At 41.6% G+C, this 25,565-nt stretch overlaps 2 protein-coding genes across 2 annotated transcripts; both read left to right on the top strand.

Moving 5' to 3' along the window:
* Positions 1-1,860: 1,860 nt before the first annotated feature.
* On the top strand, positions 1,861-15,858 carry gcat (glycine C-acetyltransferase). Its single transcript, XM_034190898.1, has 9 exons — positions 1,861-2,126; positions 5,690-5,820; positions 5,898-5,999; positions 6,109-6,255; positions 7,206-7,360; positions 8,625-8,707; positions 9,026-9,197; positions 11,194-11,315; positions 13,903-15,858. Exons 1-9 carry the CDS (start codon positions 1,901-1,903, stop codon positions 14,052-14,054), a joined length of 1,290 nt encoding a protein of 429 aa, XP_034046789.1. The 5' UTR covers positions 1,861-1,900; the 3' UTR covers positions 14,055-15,858.
* A 320-nt stretch (positions 15,859-16,178) lies between these two features.
* mcm5 (minichromosome maintenance complex component 5) lies at positions 16,179-25,329 on the top strand. Its single transcript, XM_034191143.1, has 16 exons — positions 16,179-16,501; positions 18,001-18,127; positions 18,298-18,426; positions 18,509-18,681; positions 18,815-18,970; positions 19,094-19,263; positions 19,378-19,549; positions 20,618-20,729; positions 20,833-20,976; positions 21,400-21,465; positions 21,542-21,718; positions 21,813-21,925; positions 22,005-22,133; positions 24,191-24,333; positions 24,570-24,697; positions 24,941-25,329. The coding sequence occupies exons 1-16, from the start codon at positions 16,329-16,331 to the stop codon at positions 25,040-25,042; spliced, it is 2,214 nt and encodes a 737-aa protein (XP_034047034.1). The 5' UTR covers positions 16,179-16,328; the 3' UTR covers positions 25,043-25,329.
* Positions 25,330-25,565: the final 236 nt, after the last annotated feature.

Here is a 25,565-nt window from a genome sequence, read left to right on the forward strand (position 1 = left end):
AAGCACCACACACAATGTTCCACTGATAATTGAGTTGTTCATAGGTACAATTTTTTTTTTTTTTTCCAGACAGTACAACAGCCTGCCTGCAATTTACATGTTAATTTCTATTTTATTAAAAACAGAAATGTTCATAAAACAGGAAGTCATACTGACATGGATCTGTTTATTTTCCAGAAATTAGTTATGTACACACCTACGTAGTAAACTGTGATGCTTGCTACCTGACCTGAGTACCACATGAACTGTGAAAATAAGGGCTCCAGTAAGCAGGTCATGATCTAATATATAACCGTGTTCACACATGTACGCTTTCAACCTGAGGATCGTAGTGACCTCCCACTTGGTGCTCCAGTCACTATAGCAAGTTTAAATTAGATTACATCGAACTTTTTTGATCCCTTGGGAAGACTCCCTCAGAAAAATTGAGGTTCCAGCAGCATTGTATAGCAGCAGACAGGGTAAGAAGCACACAGAGCATCAAAAGTGAAAGTAAAAATGAAAAACTGTTCGCAAATATAAATACCAAACATACTATCATTACTGGTTTACTGGCTACTACTGTTCCTCTTATTCCTGTCCTCTGTCTTTCTGTTACTCCTCCTCCCCCTGAGTGAGGAATTGTACAGTCTGTTGGTCCTACACTTGGGAAGGTGCAGTTTGTGGCTGAAGAGGCTCCTCTGTTTGCTGATGACAGTGTGCAGAGGGTGACTGGCATTGTCCATAATGTCCAGCAGTTTGTCCCATGTTCTCTTTTCTGTCACCGTCACCAGAGAGTGCTGCTTCATGCCAACCATGGAGCCCACCTGCCTGATCAGTTTGTCCTTCTTGGATGTGCTACACCATGGTGTAAAAGAGGACGCTGGCTACTACGGACTGATAGAACATCCACAGGAGTTTCTTGCAGATGTTAAATGACCGCAACCTCCTCACAAAGTATAGCCTGGGTTGTCCAGTCCAGTTTGCTGTCCAGCCACAGCCCGAGGTATTTGTAGGAATCCACAGCCTCCACCTCAGCTCCCTCAATCAGAACTGGTCACGGACTTGGTCTTGACTTCCCAAAGTCAATGACCAGCTCCTTTGTCTTTGAGGTGTTGAGCTGTAAATGGTTTGTGTGGCACCAGGCAGCAAAGTCCTTCACTACTCCTCCTGTGTGTCATCCCTGATGCATCCAACAATGGCTGTGTCGTCTGCAAACTTCTGGATGTGACAGAGCTCAGAGTTGTAGCAAAAGTCAAAGACATATAGGGTGAAGAGAAGAGGGGCCAGCACCCTGCCCTGGGGTGCTCCGGTTTGGTGTCGGTTGCTTCATAACTGTGGCTGTGCATAGCGAACACACACACGCACGATCAGCTTTTATATTAGATTTTTAAGGTTTTTTTTTTTTCAGTATTTCAGATTTGTTTTAAAGTTTACAGAAACAGTATACTTCCAAAAGCTGAAACAATTTTGGTCATTTAAACAACGTGAATGGTTTTTATTTTTTTTCTTCGAAGCCTGGCTTTTTTTCTTAGAACTGTTCTAAAATATTTTAGAAAAAAATATTATTACATAAATATTTAATTTTGAAATTTAGTTTAAACTTTATTGAACCAGGTCTATTTTACAAGGAAGACCAGCTGGACAATGTCTTTGGATAGTTATTAAAGTTTACAATATAGTTATTACATTTTGCTTATCAAACAGAGGTGCAAAAAATTTACACTGACTGATTGATTCGTTAAGAACAAAGTGCATAGAATGTGGGGAAAAAAGCAAATATTTTCTCAAATATGATTGGACAAAACAAGCCACGGTTCAGTGTGTTAGAATCTGATTGGTCAGCTCCCCTGTGTTCATGTACGTCCGTAACGTCAACTTTCAGCGGAACGTTCTTTGACAGTCTTGTAGTTTTACTGTCATGTCTGTCCGAATCGGAAAAGCTGCTCGCAGTTTGCTTAATCCGGTTGTGGGGCTCTTGCGGCCCTCAGCCTCGGCCGTTAGTCGGAGTTATGCCGCTGTGACTGAAGCCAGAGCGTTGCTGGAGAATGAACTCGACTCGATCCGAGCTGCGGGGACGTGGAAAGCAGAGAGAATCATCACGTCCCAACAGGGTCCACACATCAACGTGGACGGCAGCAGTGGCAGTGAGTCCAAAGTAGGAAACATAATATTCCGAGGAAACAATGAGTCCGTGAACGCACCTCGAGCGACGTTGCTTGAGGGAACAAATGTGTTCATGTCTTGTTCGACAAAAGTATCTTGACTGTCACAAGTTTCTTTATGTTTTCATTATGTAAAGAACTAAGTGGTTATTTTGCAAAACAACGCCCTGGTGGCGAAATTGAGAACTACAGTTGTACATGCCCGTATATAGAGGGGGTTCAGGGGGTTCAACCGAACCCCCTCCCCCGAGAATTCTGCAGATTTTTTTCTGCTGATTTTTTTTCTCATCTGGATATCAGCGTTATGTATTTACTTTTCATTTATAAGAAGCAACAAGCACTAACTGTTACACAGTTGTTATCACACACCCTCAAGTTTCAATTTCCTCTGCCAGAGTAATCCCTTAAGTGATGAAAGGGGAAACTGCTAGATAAACTTTTCCCATGAGGGTTGAGAATTTTTGCTCCCTGGTCCCTATTCTTGTCTGATATCAAACAGATTAGTAGGCTCGTAAATACCCATGTAGACACACAATTACACTTGTCTGGTTTGTAAAAACATGTTTGTATGTATAAGCTGAGAAATAAAGGGAGCTTCTCCTTCCTGTTGCAAATATTGTAAAGGTGCAAATATTCACGTGGGATTTATTATGCGAATTTAAAGTTAAACAAGGCCGCCAAATTAAATACCGCTATTTTAATACATAACGTACATATACGTACATATTCATAATGTAAACGCGAATATTAATACCGCTAAATACGAGGTCTGTTAGAAAACTATCCGACCTTTTTATTTTTTGCAAAAACTATATGGATTTCAATCATGTGCGCTTGCATCAGCCAAGCTTGAACCTTCATGCGTATGTGTGAGTTTTTTCACGCCTGTCGGTTGCGTCATTCACAACCGACAGGCAGGTATAAAGTTTGCATTAATGTTATCTTGGTTCTTCCTGGGTGGTTCTTATGGCAACTGATCCAATCCCAAGCAAGGACTATTTGTATATAAAAATGTATTTCCTAAAATGATACATTTTGGGTTTCAAATTAAATTTATGTAGCTTTTTACCTCTCGAAATCCTCAAAAAGCTTCTGCTTTGGGGGGCTTTGCCCCCCTGAGCCCCCCACGAGGACGTTGCTCCTCAACCCCACCGGGGGCCCTGTGGCCCACTGGACCCCCAACTCAAGGATTTGAACCCCACCTTTCACATTCCTATATACGGCCCTGTGTAACAAACCAAACACGATCTGAACCCACGTTAGAAATCTGAGGCCACGGATTTCTGAACTGTTCCCTCGGATTTGTAATCAGTTCCCACAGGTTCTGAGACTATTTGTCCATGAATGTGGGCGGCTGTCCCCACTTCAACTTGTCACCAAACTGTGAGTGTATGAGAGAGAGAAAAGAGGTGAAGTGTTTTTTATGTTTAGATGGCAACACAGTGTGGATCTGATCTGCAATTACACAGAAACTCACCTGTTTTTTTTATTATTATTAAATGTGACAAACCACACAAGAAACATGTATTGACTGTCTTCATCTGAACACCGTTTTTAACATCAAAATCTTAAAATCGAACAGAACATGAACGTGACGGAGCACAATTTTTGTGGCCGTGCACGCTAACATGTCGTAGGGTGTCTAATCACTTCAGAGGTGTTCTCTGGTTTCAAAAGCAGCGTTTTCAGACTTAAAAGTGTTTATTTCTCCCTTATGCTACAAAATATATGAGAAACATATTAGATTTACAGAAGAATAAGACATTTCTGAGCCTTTTCTGCCATCTTGGTTTGTTTAGTTTGGACACGCAGCCAGCTAACATCACCGTGCTTCTCTGCTGGGATTGGCTGTTGCCGTGTGCTTCCCAGTATCCCTCATGCAAGTCAAGGGTAGACTGCCTTAATTGAACTGTGCTGAACTACTGAATTAACTGTTTATGTTTTCAAACATTTTTAAAAATTATTTAACCACTTACAACAACATATTCAGGTACCGGTACCATCAAAATAATTATAAAAATAGTTAAGCTATCATATTTACAATTTATGATGATTTATTTAATTAATTTAAAGCCTGCTTTATGCTTCTGTAGCTCTGTAACTCCATGTCATGCAATGACGTGCATGCCAGTTTTAAAGTTCTCCATCTCTGGATTATGCTTTATTCTGGACTAATCTGACCCTCAACAAGCCTTTCTTTCTACAATCATCACCTCCAATTCAAAGGTAAACTGTATCATTTCATCTTTTTCAGACTTTGTGTTGTAAATGGGCAGACTTTTCTGATCCATTTGTTATCAGCGTGCGCATTGCAAAAACTATTAAAATATGATGGCAAACGAAGTAGTGAAAGCAGAAAAGTGTCAAACACAGCCTTTTTGCCGTGTCTGATTTAACAGGTGCACGTCAGGCACCTCAGAGTCTAAGCAAAATAAACGGTCAGGCTTTTAATCACAGAAATGACTCTGGTCCCACATGCTGGGGAATTTAATGGAAATACATTGTGATCGGACAGACATTTTATCCGTTGTGAGCGAAAAATCCGTTATATATGGTGTTTATTACATGGAAAACAATACAAAAACGTTGGGACTTTTTTTGTCCAGTGACTGTGAATATCTGGTTTATACGATGACGGTGTAGATGAGTTTACTGTACATGGGACTGAACAATAAATTTAGCTACCTCGCGAAGCTTTGATGATGAAGTCAGCTTCCATCCCACACAGCTGACTTTATTTTCTCAAATTTTTCTTCTGTTCAGTTCTGAAGGGAATCTGTACAGCTTGAAGCCCTTGTGTCTATTTGTACGTCCAAACGCACAACAACCAATCATTTTCAGCGAATAAATAAATAAAATGGCTGGATTTCCATGCAGACAGACTAACAGCGAATGCTATTTTGAACTCAAGATGGCACTGTGAGTCACGTGACCATTTTTCTCTGACTCGTCATGTCATCACTCTCAATTAAGGCACTCTAGTCAAGGGAAGCCCCCACATTAGCTATGACCTTGCTATCATAGACTGTATGGGTCGCTACCATCTGTTCTTTTGAATTTTCTTCCTTTCAGGGCAACTTTTCCCCCAGATAATGTGAGTTTTGATCATATTGGCAATGTCGTATTATGAATCCCCCATTTAAAGGCTCAGAAATAAAATTATAGTGGTGCCAAAGAAAATTCTTTTAATGGCTTAAATCTTAAAAACAAAGGTTGTATACCTATACAGATATGACTCTCTGATACTAGGGTAATAAAAAATAATAATTTTGCACTACATGTATTTGATATCGTAGGCATTTACATGCGAAAAGAGATTTTTAGGAAATTTGAAATTTTGGTCAATAGGAGCTCTAAAAGGTTGTAAAATCAAGAATCTATAAGTTATTGATTGCTATCATGTTAAAATGACCTCAAGAGATATATAGCTTTCAGAAAACATAGTTAGTGTTATAAATTCCATGCAAATTCAGCCTTGGGGTTAGAGGTGTGTCCTCTTTCATTCTCTTTCAAAAGTACCTTCAACTCTCCATCTGTCTTCTCAGGCATTTTGAATTTCTGTGCCAACAACTACCTCGGACTGTCCAGTCATCCCGATGTGGTCCAGGCAGGGTTAGACGCTCTTAGAACACATGGTGCTGGCCTTAGTTCTGTGAGGTTCATCTGTGGCACACAGGTAGGGTAATCTGAAAGGAACTCCATCAACGTGGTGACACGTTTGTTTATCTACTCTTTACAACATTGGATTTATAGGATCTGCACAAAAACCTGGAGAAGAAGATTGCAGAGTTTCACGAGAGGGAGGACTGTATCCTCTATGCCAGTTGTTTTGATGCAAATGCTGGACTGTTTGAGGTGTGTCATGCTTTACACAACACTAATTTCACAGTGACTGTATGTACTTGCACAAACACAGAGAGAGTTCCTCTTTTGTTGTGAGTAAACTGTAAAGTTCTTCTACCAGGTTCTGTTGGGTCCCGATGATGCAGTCCTGTCTGATGAGCTGAACCATGCCTCCATCATTGATGGGATCCGTCTGTGTCATGCAAAGAGACTACGCTATAAACACTTGGACCTCAGTGATCTCGAGAATAAGCTTCAAGAGTCCCAGGTAAGACAGCTCACTGGTGGATCTTGCGGGGGTAAGAGGTTTAACTCCCCCTTGATCTGTGACAAAAATTAATTGGCTGTGTTACAACTTGCCAGCCAAAAGCTTAGTCCTCTGAGGTCCAGGGTATAATTGGCCGTTTTTGACTATTTTTGATTTTACCTTAAAAAAAAATTTCTTTGCCTTCTTTGGTGTCATTTTTTTCAGCACAAACTCACCTGTGTGACTTTAACAGTTTCTCTTTCATTCTGACATACTGCATTAACACAATGAACCCAAATTCACACAGAAACATAAAATCCAAATAGAAAAAAGTGTTAAATTTATCCTGTGCATTTAACCCATCCAAATTACAGTTGGACACAATCCATCCACTAAGAGTGGTGGGCAGCCACAGTTCGGAGTTCGGGGACCAACTCCAGATGTAGAGATGCTGCCTTGGTCAAGGGCGGAGAAAGGAGCAGACCCTAAATAAGCATGTTTTTTGTTTTTGATTGTGGGAGGATCTGGAGCACCCGGAGGAAACCCACGTAGACACAAACAGAACATGCAAACTCCACACAGAAAGGGTGGGAAGTGATCCCACGACCTTCTTGCTGTGAGGCATCAGCGCTAACCACTAAGCCACTATACCTTTGAGTGCAGTCAAGACAATGTTCAAATGGGTGGTACTTCACAGATTACAATTTGACACTGACTGGACAATGATATTCAGTGGCAGGACAAAGTGTGCAAACCGGCCTATCCTATTACCTCCCTTCTTTTCCTCTCTTCTCTCTTCCCCTTTCTTCTCTGGTGGTGCATCGCACTGTCGCCCTTATGGACAAGTTGCCCCGACACCATTAAGACTTTGAATGTTACAAATTTTGCTATCTCACAGCAGTTTTCTTTTCATGAGTAAGAAAAGCGTGAGGACTGACCCTTTTGTTGTTGTTTTTGTTTTACCTCCTCAGTCTTCCCGTATGCGTCTGATTGTCACAGATGGAGTTTTCTCCATGGATGGAGACGTGGCTCCTTTACCTAGAATCTGTGACCTTGCTGAGCGGTACGGAGCCCTGGTGTTTATAGATGAATGCCATGCCACGGGCTTCCTGGGGCCCCGAGGCAGGTGAGATGGAGGACCGTTTAGCCAGAAATGCCAAAGAAATGACAAGTGATGCATTTCTTGCCCATCTTTCTTTTTAAAATATAGTTTTAGTGTTTCTGTATTAAGTCCAGCTAATATTGCTAATATTTGGGAGGCCAAACTAATCAGCTCTCAAGTGTTCAGCCTGACATCTTTGTTTTTCTGAAGACAACTTTGTGACATTACAATCATCAAATGGTCAGTGGGCACATTATTTTCAAGGAGACTCTGCCCAAAAAGAGAATATTGTTTTTGATAAATAGAATAGTTTTGTGTTGCGCTGCAGTGACCCCGTTCTTCTGCAGTGATGTAGAATTCAATCTTAGTGTGATAAAATATTATCTTTGTATCATGCTGTACACCTGTATTGACGTGTCCTTTCAATTTTTTTTACATTTTAATCAAATTCTTTTTATTTAGTACATACCCTAATGTGTTATGCTAGCCACTTGCTAATTTTCCTAGTAGAGCAACAATTAATTAGGAATTAATCAATAACTAAATTGATTGGCATCTATTTTCATAATTAAATTTTTTTTGTTTGTTTTTTGCTTTTTGGGCAGAAGAATTCAAATTCTCTGATTTAATCTTCTTAAATGTGAGTATTTTGTGGTTTAGATACTAGTTTCTTTACCCTTTCAGACAATGGGGTGGTGGCCAATGGTTAAAGCGCTTGGTTTCAGTTCAGAAGGCTCCGGGTTCAAATCCCACCCCTGCCATATTTTTCCATGTAATGTGGAGTTGCGTCAGGAAGGGCATCCGGCGTCAAACCTGTGCCAATTCAACATGCAGATCCACCTTGGATTTGCTGTGGCGACCACAAGTGCAAACAAGGGAGCAGCTGAAGGGACCTACTTACCCTCTCACACAATAAACTGAATGTCTTTCTATTGTCAACAAAACAAGACATTTGTGGACTTAATCTCTGGCTTTGAAAGCACTGCTCAACATCTTTTACAATTTTCTGGCATTTTATGGACCAAACAATGAATTGATTAATCAAGAAAATAGTCAGACTGTGCAAAACTGAACATAATCCTCAGTTGCAGCCCTATTTGGCCGGAACAGAATTTGCTTGGCTTGAGATAAAAAATAAGTTATGGTAAAAGTAGGTAGTGGGGATTCATGTTATCCTAGATGTAGCATTTGTGCTTTTTAGTCAGAAGATTTCAAATCCTGCAGACTTTTGAAAAGCTTCTTTTATCCTTAGATGTGGACTAAAGGTGTTCGTTTGTGTGATTTGCAGAGGGACAGATGAGCTCCTGGGAGTGATGGACAGAGTTCACATTATAAACTCCACCCTAGGAAAAGCACTGGGAGGAGCAGCTGGTAGGTTTCCCTCCATCTGACCTCAACACATGAAGGTTTAGTATTGTGCATGTAGATTATTTCCATGCTTACTGAAATGTAACAAATTATCTCAGCTCTGTTGGCATCTTGTAATTTACGAACAAGGTTGGGTAGGATTACTTTGAAATGTAATCAGATTACAAGTAATCCAAATGTATGAACATACATACATGTAATCCACATGTATTCTTTCAAAGTAATCCTACCCAGCCTCTGTTTATGAATAAATAAACTCATTTCTGCACCAACTGTTACAATGGTTATCCAACTCCCTTTGTACCTCCACCCCCCAATCAGGTGGTTACACAGTTGGCCCAAAACCTCTCATTGACCTGCTGAGGCAGCGTTCACGACCGTACTTGTTCTCTAACTCGCTTCCTCCCCCCGTGGTCGGCTGTGCCACAAAGGCCGTGGAGCTGCTGCTGGCCTCCAATCAGATTGCACAGAGCATGGCGGCCAAAACAATGAAGTGAGTTTGCATGGTCATCTGCAGTATCTTCTCTCCAGGAGCAGTTTTCCCTCTGCAGTTGATATTTGAGTGTTATTGCTCTGGTTTTTTTTTTTTTGTTTGTTTGTTTGTTTGTTTTTTCTCTAAATGTGTGAAGTGGTCCGTGCACTTGGTTTCAGTGTGGAAGGTTCCCAGTTCAAACCCCACCCTGCCGCATTTCTCCATGTAATGTGGAGTTGCGTCAGTAAGGGCTTTCGACGTAAAATGTGCTAAATCAACATGCAGATCCCCCTCTGATTTGCTGTGGCAACCCAGAGTGCAAACAAGGGAGCAGCCAAAGGTGATTACTTTTATTTTTAAAGATGTGTGATGTACTGTAGCTGCTGAGTAAATCAGGATGTACAGTCAGGTCCAAAGGTATTTGAACAATGGCACCATTTTTGTCATTTTGCTTCTATAAACCAGCACAGCAGAGCTGAAATGAAACTGTCATAATGTGCAAGTAGTGCAGACTTGTGGCTTTAATTCAAATGTTTTCACAAAAATTTTACACTAACCATTCAGGAATTACACAAACTAAAGCTGAAGATTATTGTTCACACCAATCACCAGTTTTACAGCCAGAATTGTTTGGATAAGTCAGGTGATGGATACATGAACATTTCCAACTCACTGAATATCTCTTGGGCTTCATTTACATCGCTCATTAACAAATACAAACATCTGTCTGGAGTAGGCAGTTCTGAAAAAATGAGCAATCCTGCAATGTAGAGAATAGTGAGAGAAGCCTACAAGACACCCATGTCAACTGTGAATGAATTAAAGGCTTAAGCCTAGATTTGATCTGTTGTATTGTATGGCAATGCTTTTGCCACTCCACCATGAAGCTGCGACTAGAGGTGCAGCTAACAAACGAACTACTGCCGGTTTCCTCACTCACATCTGAAGAAGCCAATAACTCCTTCAGAGTTTTTGTTCGTCTCTTGGTGGCTTCCCTCACTAGTCTCCTCTTTGCGCTGTTTCACGACAGAATGCAACAGGAAACTGTAAAAACCTTTCAGTCTTTATCTCTGCTCTTTATCACTAATAGTGAATCAGTCATAAATATTAAAAAAATTTTCTTAATTATGATTGACGTCTTGGATTTCAAAAGGTTGTGTTTGATCTTTTTTTCTTTTTACTTATTGATTTACTTACTCACTTTTTAAACTTTTGTTGTTTTTTTTTTTTTGGGGGTTTTTTTTTTTTGGTGTGTAACATCATAACTGATTTTCTGTTGTGGTTAATATCTAATATTTAGTGGAAACAAAATTTAAGTAGTCCAGTAGACCAGTCTCAACGCTAAAAAAAGGACGCGGGGTGTTAAACTAAAATGTAAATTAGTAGAAAATGTTGCCAATATGGCCATTAATCTTTTTTTTAACAACTCCTAAACCATAATAATAACTCAGTTGAAGCTTTCTTTTATATTTGACAGCACGGTGGCTTAGTGGTTAGCACTGTTGCCTCACAGCAAGAAGGTCATGGAATCGATTCCCATCTGTGGCCTTTCTGTGTTAGTGCAGCAGATAACTGAAGCAATCGTTCAAATGGTGAAGCAAACACCAAATTTGTCACAAATACTCCTTAGACATTACTCTTTTGAAAAAACCCACTGGCCACTTGAATTTTCAATAGGCAGCCAGGTAGAGGTCAATTGAGGAATTACACAGGGGTCAAAAATTGAAAATAATCCAATCATATTGAAAACTACACCACATTATTTGTCTGATCATAGAGATTCCAAAAAGGTATAGTTTGGACTATCTACAAATGAATGTTCTGGAGTTAATGGGGTAAAAACAGCAAGAATGGTGACAAAGGTCAATTTCAGTTTGTACAGGGGTCAAAAGTTAAAGTTGCTCCATTAATTTTGCTCCACCTGTATTTGTGCAGAATTTGATGCTTGTATCACCATTTGAAGGATTGTTTCAAAAATGCAGATGTCCTTTACAGCTGTTCCTCCACATGTGTTCAGGTTCAGGAACAGGATGACAGAAGCTGGTTTCACCATCACAGGCTCGACTCACCCCATCTGTCCTGTGATGCTCGGAGATGCACGGCTGGCCTCGGTGATGGCCGATGACATGCTGAAGCTCGGTGAGATGTGGAAACCTGACTCACAACTCTGCACACTTGTGTTTTGAAATATGGAATTTTTGAAATATGCATTTGCCTTGTCCTGCCCTTACGTTTGTATAGCTACTATATTATACTTGAAATAATAACTATTAATGTCATTTTTTGCTCTGAGGGTGATTCATATTTTAATCAAGTTGAGGGATCAACTTTTTTTATCAGTTTGTTTTAAAGCGCAGTAATTCAAATTGGATAAGACCACATTCTCTTTAAAGTAATATAAAATTCAATTTCATTTCATTTTATTTCATTTATATAGCACCATATCACAACAAAGCTGCCTCAAGGTGCTTCACACAAGTAAGGTCTAACCTTACCAACCAATAAAATGACATGCAAATGTTTTTCAGTGTAAATGTGTGGAAACCCTTTGAGTTTTACACATTCAAAAATCTTTTTAATGACAAAATTGAACAAATAAACAAACAGTAACTTTTTTAAATGATGCTGTTTCAATTCTCAGAAAATAAAAATCTCCAGAATATGATATAGAACAAATAAAAAATATCAAACCCAAAATCTTGCATAAGTATAGTCACTTTTACAACTAGGCTTTTCTTTTTTCAGAGGATGGATACATGAATATTTCCAAGTCACACATTATGTCATTGAGTTAATTAATTTACATCGGTGGTTAAGAGATGCAAACAGTGTGGTACTGTATGGTAAATCTTTCTGGAGTAAGCAGTTAAAACTGAGGGACCATCTAAGAAGGTGACTCGTGAGTGAAGCCACGAAGACACCCATGACTCTGAGGGACCATTTAAGAAGGTGACTCGTGAGGGAAGCCACAAAGACACCCATGACTCTGCGACTGTGATTGGAGAGACTTGGTATGAGATATACTTTATTGATCTCACAGTGGAGAAATTATGTTTACACTCCAGTTACCTCAGACAGCAATTAGTCCACAATTATTACTTGTTTACCGTAATAATGGCACACATCAGAATTAAAGACAGTACATACACATTTGATATTGTTTATGTGCACTAAGTTCGAAGAAATTATGTTTACACTCCAGTTACCTCAGACAGCAATTAGTCCACAATTATTACTTGTTTACCGTAATAATGGAACACATCAGAATTAAAGACAGTACATACACATTTGATATTGTTTATGTGCACTAAGTTCGAAGAAGTCCGTTATCCGAATTGAGGCAAGTGGGTGAAGGCCACGCAGCAACCCTGAGATGAGGGGGTGTGATGAGGGGGTGGGAATGGAGCATGCTTCAGTCCTGTGAAAAGCAGTTTATTGTCTTTGTGAGTTGAGATAAGAAACAGCCAAATGATCCCCAGGCCAAATGAAGAAATTCCTCTGGAGGGAAAACAGTCGGGCAATTTGTCCTTCAGCCTTGATAAGCCTGTAGTGTTGTGGTTTGAGCAGTGAAAAACACTTTTAACAGGTCCACTTGAACAACCAAATCCCAATTATGAATTAAGAATATTCCCAATTATGAATTAAGAATATTCACCAACCTCTGAAATCTTCAACTTCAACTGCAAGGCACGCATCTGCTCCAAGATGTCATCCAATTTGCGTCTGAGTTCAAGAGTCATTGCTGTCTGAGAATGCACTGCCTTGCCAACCTCGTTAATCATGATGGACAAGCGAGGGGATCGTGGTTCTTGATGCCGCCGTCTTGCCAATTGTCCGGTAGATCAGGGCAGCACATAAGCCAAAAAGTACCAGCCCTGCTACCATAAGACCAAAAATGAATAAATCCTCAACATCCTCAATGGAGAAAGGTGCCAAGCATGCCACACGCCAGGAACTCCAGGCGTCAAGAACATAGCCCGCAGGATGCTTTCCATCTGGGCAGGTAGGATCCCCTGGTGCTGACCTTCTTGTAGAAAAAATGGTGTCAATAGCATTCAGAGACCAGCTGATCAATTCCATGGTTAATCCAATAGTAGTCCAATAGATCCAGTATCCAATATAATTTGAGGAATTCACAGTCTGGTGAAGTAGAGACTTGAAGGTTAAAGTAGAGACCAGAGATAAGGGAGAGTGGAGGAGATGCGACCACCCTCGTTGGAGTCCCAAGCTGAACAGTCCCAAGTTGTATAGTACAACTTTAGTCTATTCCATGACCACTTATGCGGCTCCATATCAGAGGGGGTCAGAGAAGGACTTCCTGAAAAGAAAGATGTGTGAATTCATAGCTTGCCATGACAGCTTTGCACCTAGGATTTTTCTGCTTTGTTGTAACAACTTCCTTCTGACACTCAACCATGAAACCGTGTAACTGCTGATGCAGCAGACAGAAGGTGAACTATGCACAGTCTCTCCAGTCACAGCTGCAGAAGCCAGTAAATCCATCACACTTGTTATGGTGTCTTGGTGACTTCCCTCACTAGTCTCCGTTTTTAGGAGGTGAGTCCCAAATGTTTGCATGCCGTGGTATGAGAGTAAATTACATTTTTACAAAGTCTCAAGTACATTATTCATGTATATATGCTTTGACTTGGAAGATTCAATACAAATGACCCAGGTTTTTATTATTATTATTATTATTATTAATGCATACAACTTTCCTCCTCAGGAGTCTATGTGATTGGATTCTCCTACCCAGTTGTACCAAAGGGCAAAGCAAGAATCCGTGTTCAGATTTCAGCAGCACACACAGAGGAAGACATCGACCATTGTGTTGAAGCGTTCATCCAGACAGGAAAAAAGCACGGAGTCATTTCTTAAGTACGACAGAAGAGCAGAGACCAGGATTTGCCAGTCAGAATGAATCACTAAGTATAGGGCTGGTTGCAAATTTACATACATAAAAACTTTTACAACTCATTTTTTAACTGCGCAATACTCCATTTTATCACATGCTGCGTGTTAAGGCAGTTGGAATGGCTAGTTTATTTCTATATACATTTATTGTCAAAACAATAATTCCATGATAAAACTTACAAGGTTTTATTCACTTTATCAAGTTTTCAGGTGGTCCACAGTTTTCAAACACCAAATTGATTGCCTCTTTATACCGTATAGAAGATTTCAATAGATTCAACAAGGGGAGGTGATGGTCTAGTGGTTAAGGTGTTGGGCCTGACTGGAAAATCACTAAGGGCACTTGGGCAAGGTCCTTAATCCCTTATTGCTCCCGGTGTGTAGTGAGCGCCATGTATGGCAGCACCCTAACATCGGGGTGAATGTGAGGCATAATTGTAAAGCGCTTTGAGCGTCTGATGCAGATGGAAAAGCGCAATATAAATGCAGTCCATTTACCATTCAACAAACTGATGGAATTACCTCTATAAAAGCTTCTGAATGACTAATGGTCAGAATTAGATGCTAATTGGGCAACATTTTGGCTGTATTTAAGGAGTTACCCAAAGAGCCATAGTGTCTTCTTACATTTCAGACCATAATAATGATGGGTGCAAGAATGAGGATAAAAGAGTGAAATTTGGCCCAGACATTCACCATATAATTTAAAATCATCTCAGAGGTGGAGCCAATTGCTAGGCAACTTTTTCCTTAGCAACCAGGATGTTGGATGCCTCCATATAAATTTTACACATCAATAACATTGTTTTTTAATACCCGTAACATGAATTTACAAATTAGCTTTGATTTGAAGTTGTATAAATGAAGTCGGAAAGCTCCTATTCGTGCACACAGGGTGCCAGATGTCAGCCTTTCTTCCCGCCAAGGCCACCCCAAGCACAGTGTTGCAAGGTGGACACTACTGGGGATCCGATGTACAACCACACCATATTGTGAGTCGCTATCTCCTGCTGAGTAGGAATGGACTTGCCCAGAACACTGGAGACCCATTTGGTCAACCTTGCCCGAAGCCAGTGCATTCTGCCTGGAGCTGTTTAAATGTACATGAAGGGGCAGATGTGCAGACTGCAAATGTGTACAAGTGACTTTCCAGTGCAGTGATTCCTGCACATGCAGGGGAAACTGTGGCCATGCTTGAATTGACCCTGCCATGTATGTATTATCTCTTGTCAAGCAACAAAGCAAACAACTCTAAATATCTTTATATGGATATAAAGTAGGCATTCTAATTGAATCAAACTAATTGAGATAAGTCTGATCACATGGGCTGTGTGGTATAGTCCATGGGCCAAGCAGGTTTTCAGTACTACTTGGGAGAATTAAACAACACAGTACAGTCCAACCTCAGTGTGCCATGGCCACCCCAGGAAGGCAGCTATAGCCAGACAGGGGTCAACGAAGGATTACACAGAGGTTGAAAAGCATTCCACATTATTTGTCCAGTCAAAAAGATTCTGAAAAGGTACAGTCTGAACTATCTACCTAACTGCTATCAAGTAAGTCAAAATTGGTTTTGGGCTCATGGATGAAAAGGGGGAACTTAAGTAGTCTGAAGTACTTCAGACAAGTTGTATGAAAACTTGTGACCTCATCTGTAGTTCTAAAACCGCTTCTGTTGCAAACTGTTACTCAAGACTTATGAGTGGTTAATATTAGTTTCATTTTTTCAGTCACTTTTTGCTTGCTGAATAAATACATTTTCCTAATGTGTAGGTGTACAGTCTCTTATTAATGTGATGAAAGGCATAAAAATGTACATTTTGTAGTATAATGTTGTTTCTCCACGCTATTTAGACTGCAGCGACTCTCTGGCGCGCAAGGGATTATGGGATATCTCAATGACTCGTGCGTGTTTCTTTCTCTGTCCTTTCTGTTTAGTTACCTTTTTCGCGCCGTCGCTACTTATAAGCCACGCCTTCCCGATACTATTGTGCCCAGTAGAAGCGTCTTTCGAAGACGTAATTTACTTTAAGCCTATGAAAAAGCAGGAAGTGGGCGTTTCGATAAGCTACCCGCGGGAAAGAGACTGTAAGGAGTTTAGTTTTTCCCGCGAAAAAGCGCCTGTGAACACTTGTCTTTTACGTCCCGCGTGTTTTAGCTTTAAAATAAGTACAAATAATTTACTAGTTCTTTCTCGGAGCTGTTGTCGGGACGCTGTATTGAGTCTTCTGGCCCAGGATGTCCGGTTTTGACGATCCAGGCGTTTACTACAGTGACAGCTTCGGAGGAGGAGAAGGAATCGGCGGCGACGAAGGTGGACAGAAACGGATCCAGATCAAGAAACGGTTTCGTGAGTTCCTCCGGCAGTTCAGAGTGGGAACCGACAGGACCGGCTTCACATATAAATACCGGTAATGTCCTCCAGGCGTAAACGGAGTGCTGGGGTCGAAAGGGGAAAGTATTGGTTCAAAATAAATGTTAATAAACGTTCTGCTCTCTGTTTGGTTTATTTACCCCTGTTAAAATACAATTCACAGTAAATAACTGTGATCCACTGCCAGGGGCGGATTCATCCTTGGGTTTGCCAGGCTGAAAACCAGGGGTGCATAACTTAGTTGCATCTAAATGCTAAAAGATTATAACTCTAGCTATGGCTAAAACCTAAAAGGATTATAAGATTGCATTTAAAATAAATGGACTTAATTTATATAGTGCTTTTCCATCTGAATTTGAATTTGATGCCAGCATGCTGTCATGCATGGCATAGAGAGTAATTAACTTGGGGATTAAAGCCTTGCCCACGGGCCTTTAGTGGATCGAAGTGGCTACGGGTACATACATCTGTATCTTCTGCGGGACTGCTAAAGGTACGGACCGAGGTTCACTGAAGATACGGGCAATGTTACGGATGAGTTTTGAAGCCTTGCCGGACCTTTAGCTGCATATGGTAAGGACATATTTGCGCATCCTGATTGGTCAGTAAGACACCCTCCGTATCTTTAGAACGGTGTTCACTGAATATACGGACAATGTACAGATGAGTTTTGAAGCCTTGCTGGACCTTTAGCTGCATATTTTAAGGACATAGTTGCGCATCCTGATTGGTCTGTAAGACGCCCTCCGTATCATTAGAACGGTGTTCACTGAAGATACGGACAATGTACGGATGAGTTTTGAAGCCTTGCCGGACCTTTAGCTGCATATGGTATGGGTACAGACATATTTGCGCATTCTGATTGGTCAGTAAGACACCCTCCATATCTTTAGAACAGTGTTCACTGAAGATACGGACAATGTACAGATGAGTTTTGAAGCCTTGCTGGACCTTTAGCTGCATATGGTAAGGACATATTTGCGCATCCTGATTGGTCAGTAAGACACCCTCCGTATCTTTAGAACGGTGTTCATTGAAGATACGGACAATGTACGGATGTGTTTTGAAGCCTTGCCGGACCTTTAGCCGCATATGGTACGGGTACGGACATATTTGCGCATTCTGATTGGTTGGTAAGACACCCTCCATATCTTTAGAACGGTCTCTTTAGATACGGCTCCGTACCCATAGCCACAGCCTTAGTGGATTTATGGTTTGACAGGGATTTGAACTGAAGCCCCTCTGCACTCACACCCACCACTTGACCGTCACCTCCCTGAAGAGGTGAAGGCTGAGGTCCCTAGAAGAACGTGAAGTTGGCCATTGCCATTGATACAGTACTGTATACGCTCTGCAAATTGCTATTAGTACGACACTCACAAGTCATGGTTCATGCACATCTTCAACCAAACACACCCAAAGTTTTGAGCTTGAAATTCATTAGTTGCTTCCTGTCCAACATGCAAGTAGCCATTTTATATAAAGTTGTCTACACGTAAAGCCAAGCGAGTATAAAGTCCGTGCTTTACCCCTCAGAGATGAGCTGAAGAGGCATTACACTCTTGGGAAGTACTGGGTGGAGGTGGAGATGGAGGACCTGGCCAGCTTTGATGAGGATCTGTCAGACTGTCTTTACAAACTGCCCACTGAAAACCTGCCTTTGGTGAGTGTGTTAACATTAAGCACTGATCAACAGGTCTCTCTTTTTCAACCTAAACTCTTTTGTGCTTGACTTGTTGTGTGCTAAAACTCCACTGAGTCACGCCTCTGCACACACTGATGCAGGTGCACAGAATAGTTGCCTTCCTGCTTATATTGACGTGTAATTGACAGCTGGAAGAAGCGGCAAAGGAGGTGGCTGACGAGGTGACCCGTCCTCGGCCTGTGGGAGAGGAGATGGTGCAGGACATCCAGGTCACGCTGAAGAGCGACGCTCATCATTCTTCCATTCGCAGCCTGAAGGTAAAACACGCCTGTACATGTCTTTGTATTCCTTGTTGTTGATATTTCTTTCTTTATTTTTAATGTCTTTCCTTGCGTGTAGTCTGAGCAGGTGTCTCGTCTGGTGAAAGTGCACGGCATCATCATCTCAGCCACAGCCGTGAGAGCCAAGGCCACAAAAGTGTGTCTGCAATGTCGAGGCTGCCGCGCCGTCATCAGCAACATCCCTCTGCCTCCCGGCCTGCAGGGTTACGCTCTGCCACGCAAATGCAACACGTGAGTGTGACCATAAATACATCAAAGCTCAGAGTATGACAGCAAAGTTATTTAAAAAAAAATAGTAATAATAACCTAAATACTGTGCTGTTTGGGTTAGAGATATTCATTGACAGATGACTTCTTTCCCCAGCGATAATGCCGGCAGGGTAAAGTGTCCAGTCGATCCATACTTCATCATCCCAGATCGCTGCGTTTGCGTTGATTTCCAGACGCTCCGCCTGCAGGAGTCTCCAGACGCCGTGCCTCATGGAGAGATACCCCGTCACCTACAGCTCTACTGCGACAGGTGACCAGTTTCCCATCAGCTGGTGTCAGAACACTGGCTAAGTTTCAGTGACGTGAATGCCCCCTGTAGGATTGCTTTGGGATTATTCATGCAAACTGTTATTTTTTTCAACTCCTCCTTCAGGTATCTGTGTGACCGCGTGGTTCCCGGGAACAGGGTGACCATTATGGGTATCTACTCCATCAAGAAGATGGCTGCTGTTAAGGCCAAAGGCAAGGAGAAAGGCGTTGGGGTGGGCATCCGTGCAGCCTACCTCCGAGTGGTCGGTATCCAGGTGGACACAGAAGGAACAGGTGATGATGATCTCTGATTGGTTGATGTGGTCCATGCTGTTGGAGTGTAACTTAATAAAAAAAAAGTGGGATAAGCAAGTCCAGTGTATTTATTTATTTGTTTATTGTTTTCAGGTCGTGGTGCGACTGGATCAGTGTCTCCGCAGGAAGAGGAGGAGCTGAGAAACCTGGCTGCTTCGCCAAACGTCTATGACTCTCTAGCACGCTCAGTGGCGCCCTCCATCTACGGCAGTGATGATCTGAAAAAGGCCATCACCTGTCTACTGTTTGGAGGTTCCAGGAAGAGGTGAGGTTCCCTGATAGAGACAAAAAGTGTGAAGGCATCACACATTTTGTCATATTTCTCATCACCTCCACCAAGGAGGAGCAGGATAACTCAAAAAATAATTAATGTATTTCAGTAAAATTTGATGAGCAGATCAGTAATGTTCTGGAAATAAATTATTCAATTTTGGATGGATATTCTGGAACTGAGATGCAGAAAAATGTTTGGCACAGGGCAACATTTAACTTAAATCATTGTGAAGAAGATGTTAATGTAATTTGGTGAGCAGATTTATAATGTCCTAGAAAAGGAGGGATTTTATTTTGTATTCCATCTGGAACATATTGTGAGTCCAGGATCCAGATGTTATAAGTTATTCGGGAATATGGAATAGAAAGAACCTTTGTCATTGTACATACATGCAGTGAAATTTGTCCTCTGTATTAAACTCATCCTAGTTACAGTTAGTCAGAATCCAACCACTAAGTCCAGATGTTGAGATGCTGCCTTGGTCAGACATGTTTTTGATTGTGGGAGGAAACCGGAATGCCTGGAGGAAACCCACGCAGACACGGGGAGAACATGCAGACGCCACACAAAGGGTGGGAAGCGATCCCATGACCTTCTTGCTGTGAGGCACTAGTGCTAACCACTAATCCACTGCGGCACGGTGGCTTAGTGGTTAATTCAAGAATTTTAATTCAGAAATTTATTTAGAATGAACTTCAGTTGCATTATATGAGCACATGACTGATGTCCTAGAAAATAATTTATGATGTCTGATGCTAAATGCAAGTGAATGGGTATGTTCTTTGCGGTGGGCGGTGTGGCTTTACAATAATGCCTCACATTCACCCCGATGTCAGGGTACTGCCATACAAGGCACTTACTATGCACTGGGAGTATCTAGGGGATTAAGGACCTTGCCCAAGGGCAGTGATTTTGCATTCAGGCTGGGATTTGAACCGAAGATCCTCTGGTCTCAAGCACAGTGCTTAACCACTAGACCATCGCCTCCCCTAGTCTCAGTTTTGGTACTATGGCCAGTTATCACATCTTATGATCTGTTGTTGTTTGTGCTCTCTTTAGGCTTCCTGATGGTCTCACCCGTAGGGGCGACATCAACCTGCTGATGCTGGGTGATCCCGGCACAGCGAAGTCCCAGCTGCTCAAGTTTGTGGAGAGGTGTTCACCTATTGGGGTAGTTATCCTCGCTGTGCATTACTGAAAACACAGGTTAAGATTTTGTTGTTTGCCTGTGGGTAGAATGCGGACTGAGTTTCATTTTGTAACTGTGCGCTCAGGTGTACACATCCGGTAAAGGTAGCAGTGCCGCGGGGCTGACTGCGTCTGTGCTGAGGGATCCAAGCACTCGCGGCTTCATCATGGAGGGAGGCGCCATGGTGCTGGCTGATGGCGGCGTCGTGTGCATTGACGAGTTTGACAAGGTAGAGACACTGAATTTACTCACTCATCTTCAACCGCTTAGTCCAATTAAGGGTCGCTGGGGGTTGGAGCCTATCCCAACAGTCATAGAGCGTCCTGTCCTGGGTGTCTGTCACAGGGCCACAAACAAACACATTCACATCCACTCACACACCTACGGACAATTTAAAGATTCCAATCCACCTAACCCGCATGTCTTTGGATGTGGGAGGAAACCGGAGCACCCGGAGGAAACCCACGCAAACACGGGGAGAACATGCAAAGTCCACACAGAAAGGCCACAGGCGGGAATTGAACCCATGACCTTCTTGCTGTGAGGCAACAGTGCTAACCACTAATTCACCGTTCTGCCTCATGTAATTTATTGGTTATAAATTTTAATTTGCGCCAAGTGTGATGATTAAAATCTGCTTGTTGTGGTCCAGATGAGGGAGGATGACAGAGTGGCCATTCATGAAGCCATGGAGCAACAAACCATCTCTATTGCCAAGGTACTCAAACGCCATCCTTCTTTGTTTTGAGGAGCACGACTGGCTTTATATAAACGGTTTTCCTCATGTCCTCCAGGCTGGTATCACCACCACCTTGAACTCTCGCTGTTCCGTGCTCGCTGCAGCTAACTCTGTGTTTGGCCGCTGGGACGACACAAAGGGCGAGGACAACATCGACTTCATGCCAACCATCTTGTCCCGTTTTGATACAATCTTTATAATCAAAGACCAACACGACCAGCAAAGAGACATGGTGAGATCACCCGGGGCTTTGTGCGTTTATTAATCCCGATTAGCAGTCTGGACACTTTGATTCAGGGTATCCGTCAATGTTTGTATCTTTGAAGACTCTGGCTCGTCACGTGATGAACGTTCACCTGAGCGCTCAGACACAGACTGAGGGTGTTGAAGGCGAGATTCCACTGGCTACCTTCAAGAAATACATCGCATATGCCAGAGCGTGAGTCTGCTCACATCGATATCTGTCAGCTACCAAAATGAGTCCGTGCTCATTGACGTTTGGTGTTGTTTCCTTGCAGTAAATGTGGCCCTCGACTGTCTGCCGCGGCTGCAGAGAAACTGAAAAACAGATATGTGGTGATGCGGAGTGGAGCAAGAGAGCATGAAAGAGAGGCAGACAAAAGACCCACCATCCCCATCACCGTCAGGTATTTTAATTTATTTAAGTGATGGGTCACACTGTGATACTAATACACTTAAATCTGATTACTCAGTGGACGAGGTTGGGTTTAGGGTGCGTCAGGTCCAAACAGCATTTCAGTAAGATATAAGGGATCACAAAGATTCCAAAAAGGTATATGTGGCTGAAAGCTGTTGCAGTGATGCTCAATTTGGGGCCCGTAGGCCATGTTTGGCCTGCACTTTGTTTTGGCCATCCTACAGCAGTTGGTGAGCTGTACGCAAAATAATAAGTTGCTGTTAAGCAGAATAAATGGAAGTGTTTTTCTTATTTTTAAAATTTGCTTTTGGAGTAATGTTTTCTGTAAAATATACATTTAATTGTAATTCAGTCACATATATGTAATTGATACAGCATCAGTATTTGTTTTTGGTCTGTGGCTATTTATCCAGATTAATTTATGGCCCTTTGTGGTACAGTAGAAATGGGGAAAATTATGATGACAGGCCACTTTTAGTTTGCAAAACGCATAAAAAATAAGATATAAATGTGATGCTGTTTTAACTTAAAGTTTGCATCACCTCCTATTTAGTTATGTGGAGCAGGTTTCTCAGTGGATGAGGAACTGGTCTATCAATATGTAGACCTGGGTTCAAATCCTGCTCATTCTACCTCTTGATGTCCTTGCGCAAGACACTTAATCCACTGTACATGGATCCAGTTCATCCATCCAGCTGTAAAAGGGTATAGGCCTCGGTGGGGGGAGTAACCTGCTTTGGACTGGCATCCTGTGCAGGCGAGTCCTGGACTCTAATCTGTTTCATGCTACAGTATCTGGAGAGAAGCACCGACACTAATGGGCGTTAGGGCCTTTACAGGATATACTGTTTAGTTAGTTGAGATGTCAGAAATGTTCGATGACCTTGTAATCATAAATTCAACTTTAATTTTTAATCTTTTTTATTATTATATAAAGAGTAGATAAAGAAAAGATACCAATATGGTGGAAAAGAGACGGTAAAAAAAAACAACGAAAGTATTTGTACAACCCCAATTCCGCTGAAGTTGGGACACTGTGTGAAATGTAAATAAAAACAGAATACAATGATTTGAAAATCCTCTTCAACCTATATTCAATTGAATACACCACAAAGACAATATATTAATGTTCACGCTGATAATAATAAATAAATAAATATTTGCTCATTTTGAAATGGATGCCTGCAACACATTTCAAAAAAGCTGGGACAGTGGTATGTTTACCACTGTGTTACATTACCTTTCCTTCTGACAACACTCAATGAGCATTTGGGAACTGAGGACACTAATTGTGAGTGTCATGATTGGGTATTAAAGGAGCATCCCCAAAAGGCTCAGCCGTTCACAAGCAAAATGGGGCCAGGATCACCACTTTGTGAACAACTGCATGAAAAAATAGTCCAGCAGTTAAAAGGAAAAGTGTGCTGTCGTCTGAGTCCACATTTCAAATTGTTTTTGCAAATCATGGATGTTGTGTCCTCCAGACAAAAGAGGAAAAAGACCATCCAGATTGTTACCAGCGCAAAGTTCAAAAGCCAGCATCTGTGATGGTATGGGGGTGTGTTAGTCCCCATGGTTGGGCAACTTACACATCTGTGATGGCACCATCAATGCTGAAAGGTACATCCAGGTTTTGGAGCAACACATGCTGCCATCCAAGCCACATCTTTTTCAGGGACGTCCCTGCTTATTTCAGCAACACAATGCCAAGTCACATTCTGCATGTGTTACAACAGCGTGGCTTTGTAGTAAAAGAGTGCAGGTACTAGACTGGCCTGCCTGCAGTCCAGACCTGTCACCCATTGAAAATGTGTGGCGCATTAGGAAGTGGAGAATATGACAGAATCAGCCACCATATAATTCCCAAAAGTAGTAGAAATAAAAATAGAACTAAAATTGGCTTTATAATTTTTTGATATTTTTAACCCCATAATTTTATGTTATAGGTGGTACAAACAATACTTCCAAATTGCTTACATTCTCATGGACAAGAAGTGTTTGTTTTACATCTGTAATCGGGCTGCTTTCACGTTTTTGTTTTTTCAGACAGCTGGAGGCAGTCATCCGTATCGCAGAGTCCCTGGCCAAGATGAAACTGCAGGCAGTTGCTGGAGAGGAGGAAGTTGACGAGGCGCTCAGGCTGTTCCAGGTTTCCACTCTGGATGCTGCACTCTCGGGCAGTCTTTCAGGTCTGTGGCCATGGATATTCAGTACCACAGTCACTGTAGATAAATTTTTTTTTTTTTTTTTTTTTTTTTTTTTTTTTTTTAGTATTACCACATAAACACCTTGCCCATGGTAGTGTTTTACCAGATGAGGTATTACCGTACTTCAAGTGTAGTTTGTGTATTGTATGTTATCGTCTAACTACACAGTACTGTAGTTTCATGTTTATGATTTTCCTCAAACCACATTTGATCTTCAGGGGTGGAAGGCTTCACAACGCAGGAGGACCAGGAAATGATATCTCGGATTGAGAAGCAGTTGAAGAGACGTTTTGCTATTGGCTCACAGGTGTCCGAGCACAGCATCATTCAGGACTTCACCAAACAGGTTTGTCTCAGGAAATCACAAAGTAAATACAATGGTAGCTTCAGAAAAGTGGGGAGGCGAGTAAATTCATGCAGTCTGAATTTCATGAGAAACCTCTGACGGATTTTGGGAGCTGTTGAGCTTCTTGGGAAAATTATCCAAAAAAGTGCAAAATGGTGATGCTGCTCAGATTTTGTTGACCAAACTGTTATCTTTTTTCCAAATGAGTAACTGATGTCACCCTTTCTTCTGTATCTTTTGCAGAAGTATCCAGAACATGGCATCTACAAAGTCCTGCACTTGATGTTGAGGAGGGGTGAGCTCCAACACCGCATGCAGAGGAAAGTGTTGTACAGAGTCAAATAGTCTGCTTTATGTGCTAATACTTTCCCTTATTGGTGTTGATGTAAATAGCTGCAAAGTGCCCACAGTGCTACTTGATATGACCATCTGGAAGGTTTTTAGGATGACAGTAAAAATTGTTTTTGCAGCTGTGATTGGGCCATTATACCATCTAGTTACACATTTTCAAACAGAAATGTTTAGGATCTCCCTTTATGCTGATGATGATGCTTTGTATCAACACAAAGATCACATCTTGTGGCTATGTACTTTGTTTAAAGGATTAAAAATTAATAAAGTATTTGAAATAATTATGACTTCCTATTCTTTCGTTAAAAGTATGATTGGCAGTTGTTGCACTGGCTGCAACTACAATGGGATTACACTTGTCTCTGTGCCTGGAAAGGTGCTTGCAAGGATTGGTTTAAACAGTTTTACTTGCCGCTCAGTGACTGCAATAGTCTGGCATTTCTCTCAAGAAGTAAACTATCAATTGCATCCAAGCTTTGAGGACTGGCAGAACTTCTTTGCAGCCTATGTTGATTTT

Source organism: Thalassophryne amazonica, chromosome 16 (assembly GCF_902500255.1).
Source record: "Thalassophryne amazonica chromosome 16, fThaAma1.1, whole genome shotgun sequence".
Taxonomy (NCBI): Eukaryota; Metazoa; Chordata; class Actinopteri; order Batrachoidiformes; family Batrachoididae; genus Thalassophryne; species Thalassophryne amazonica.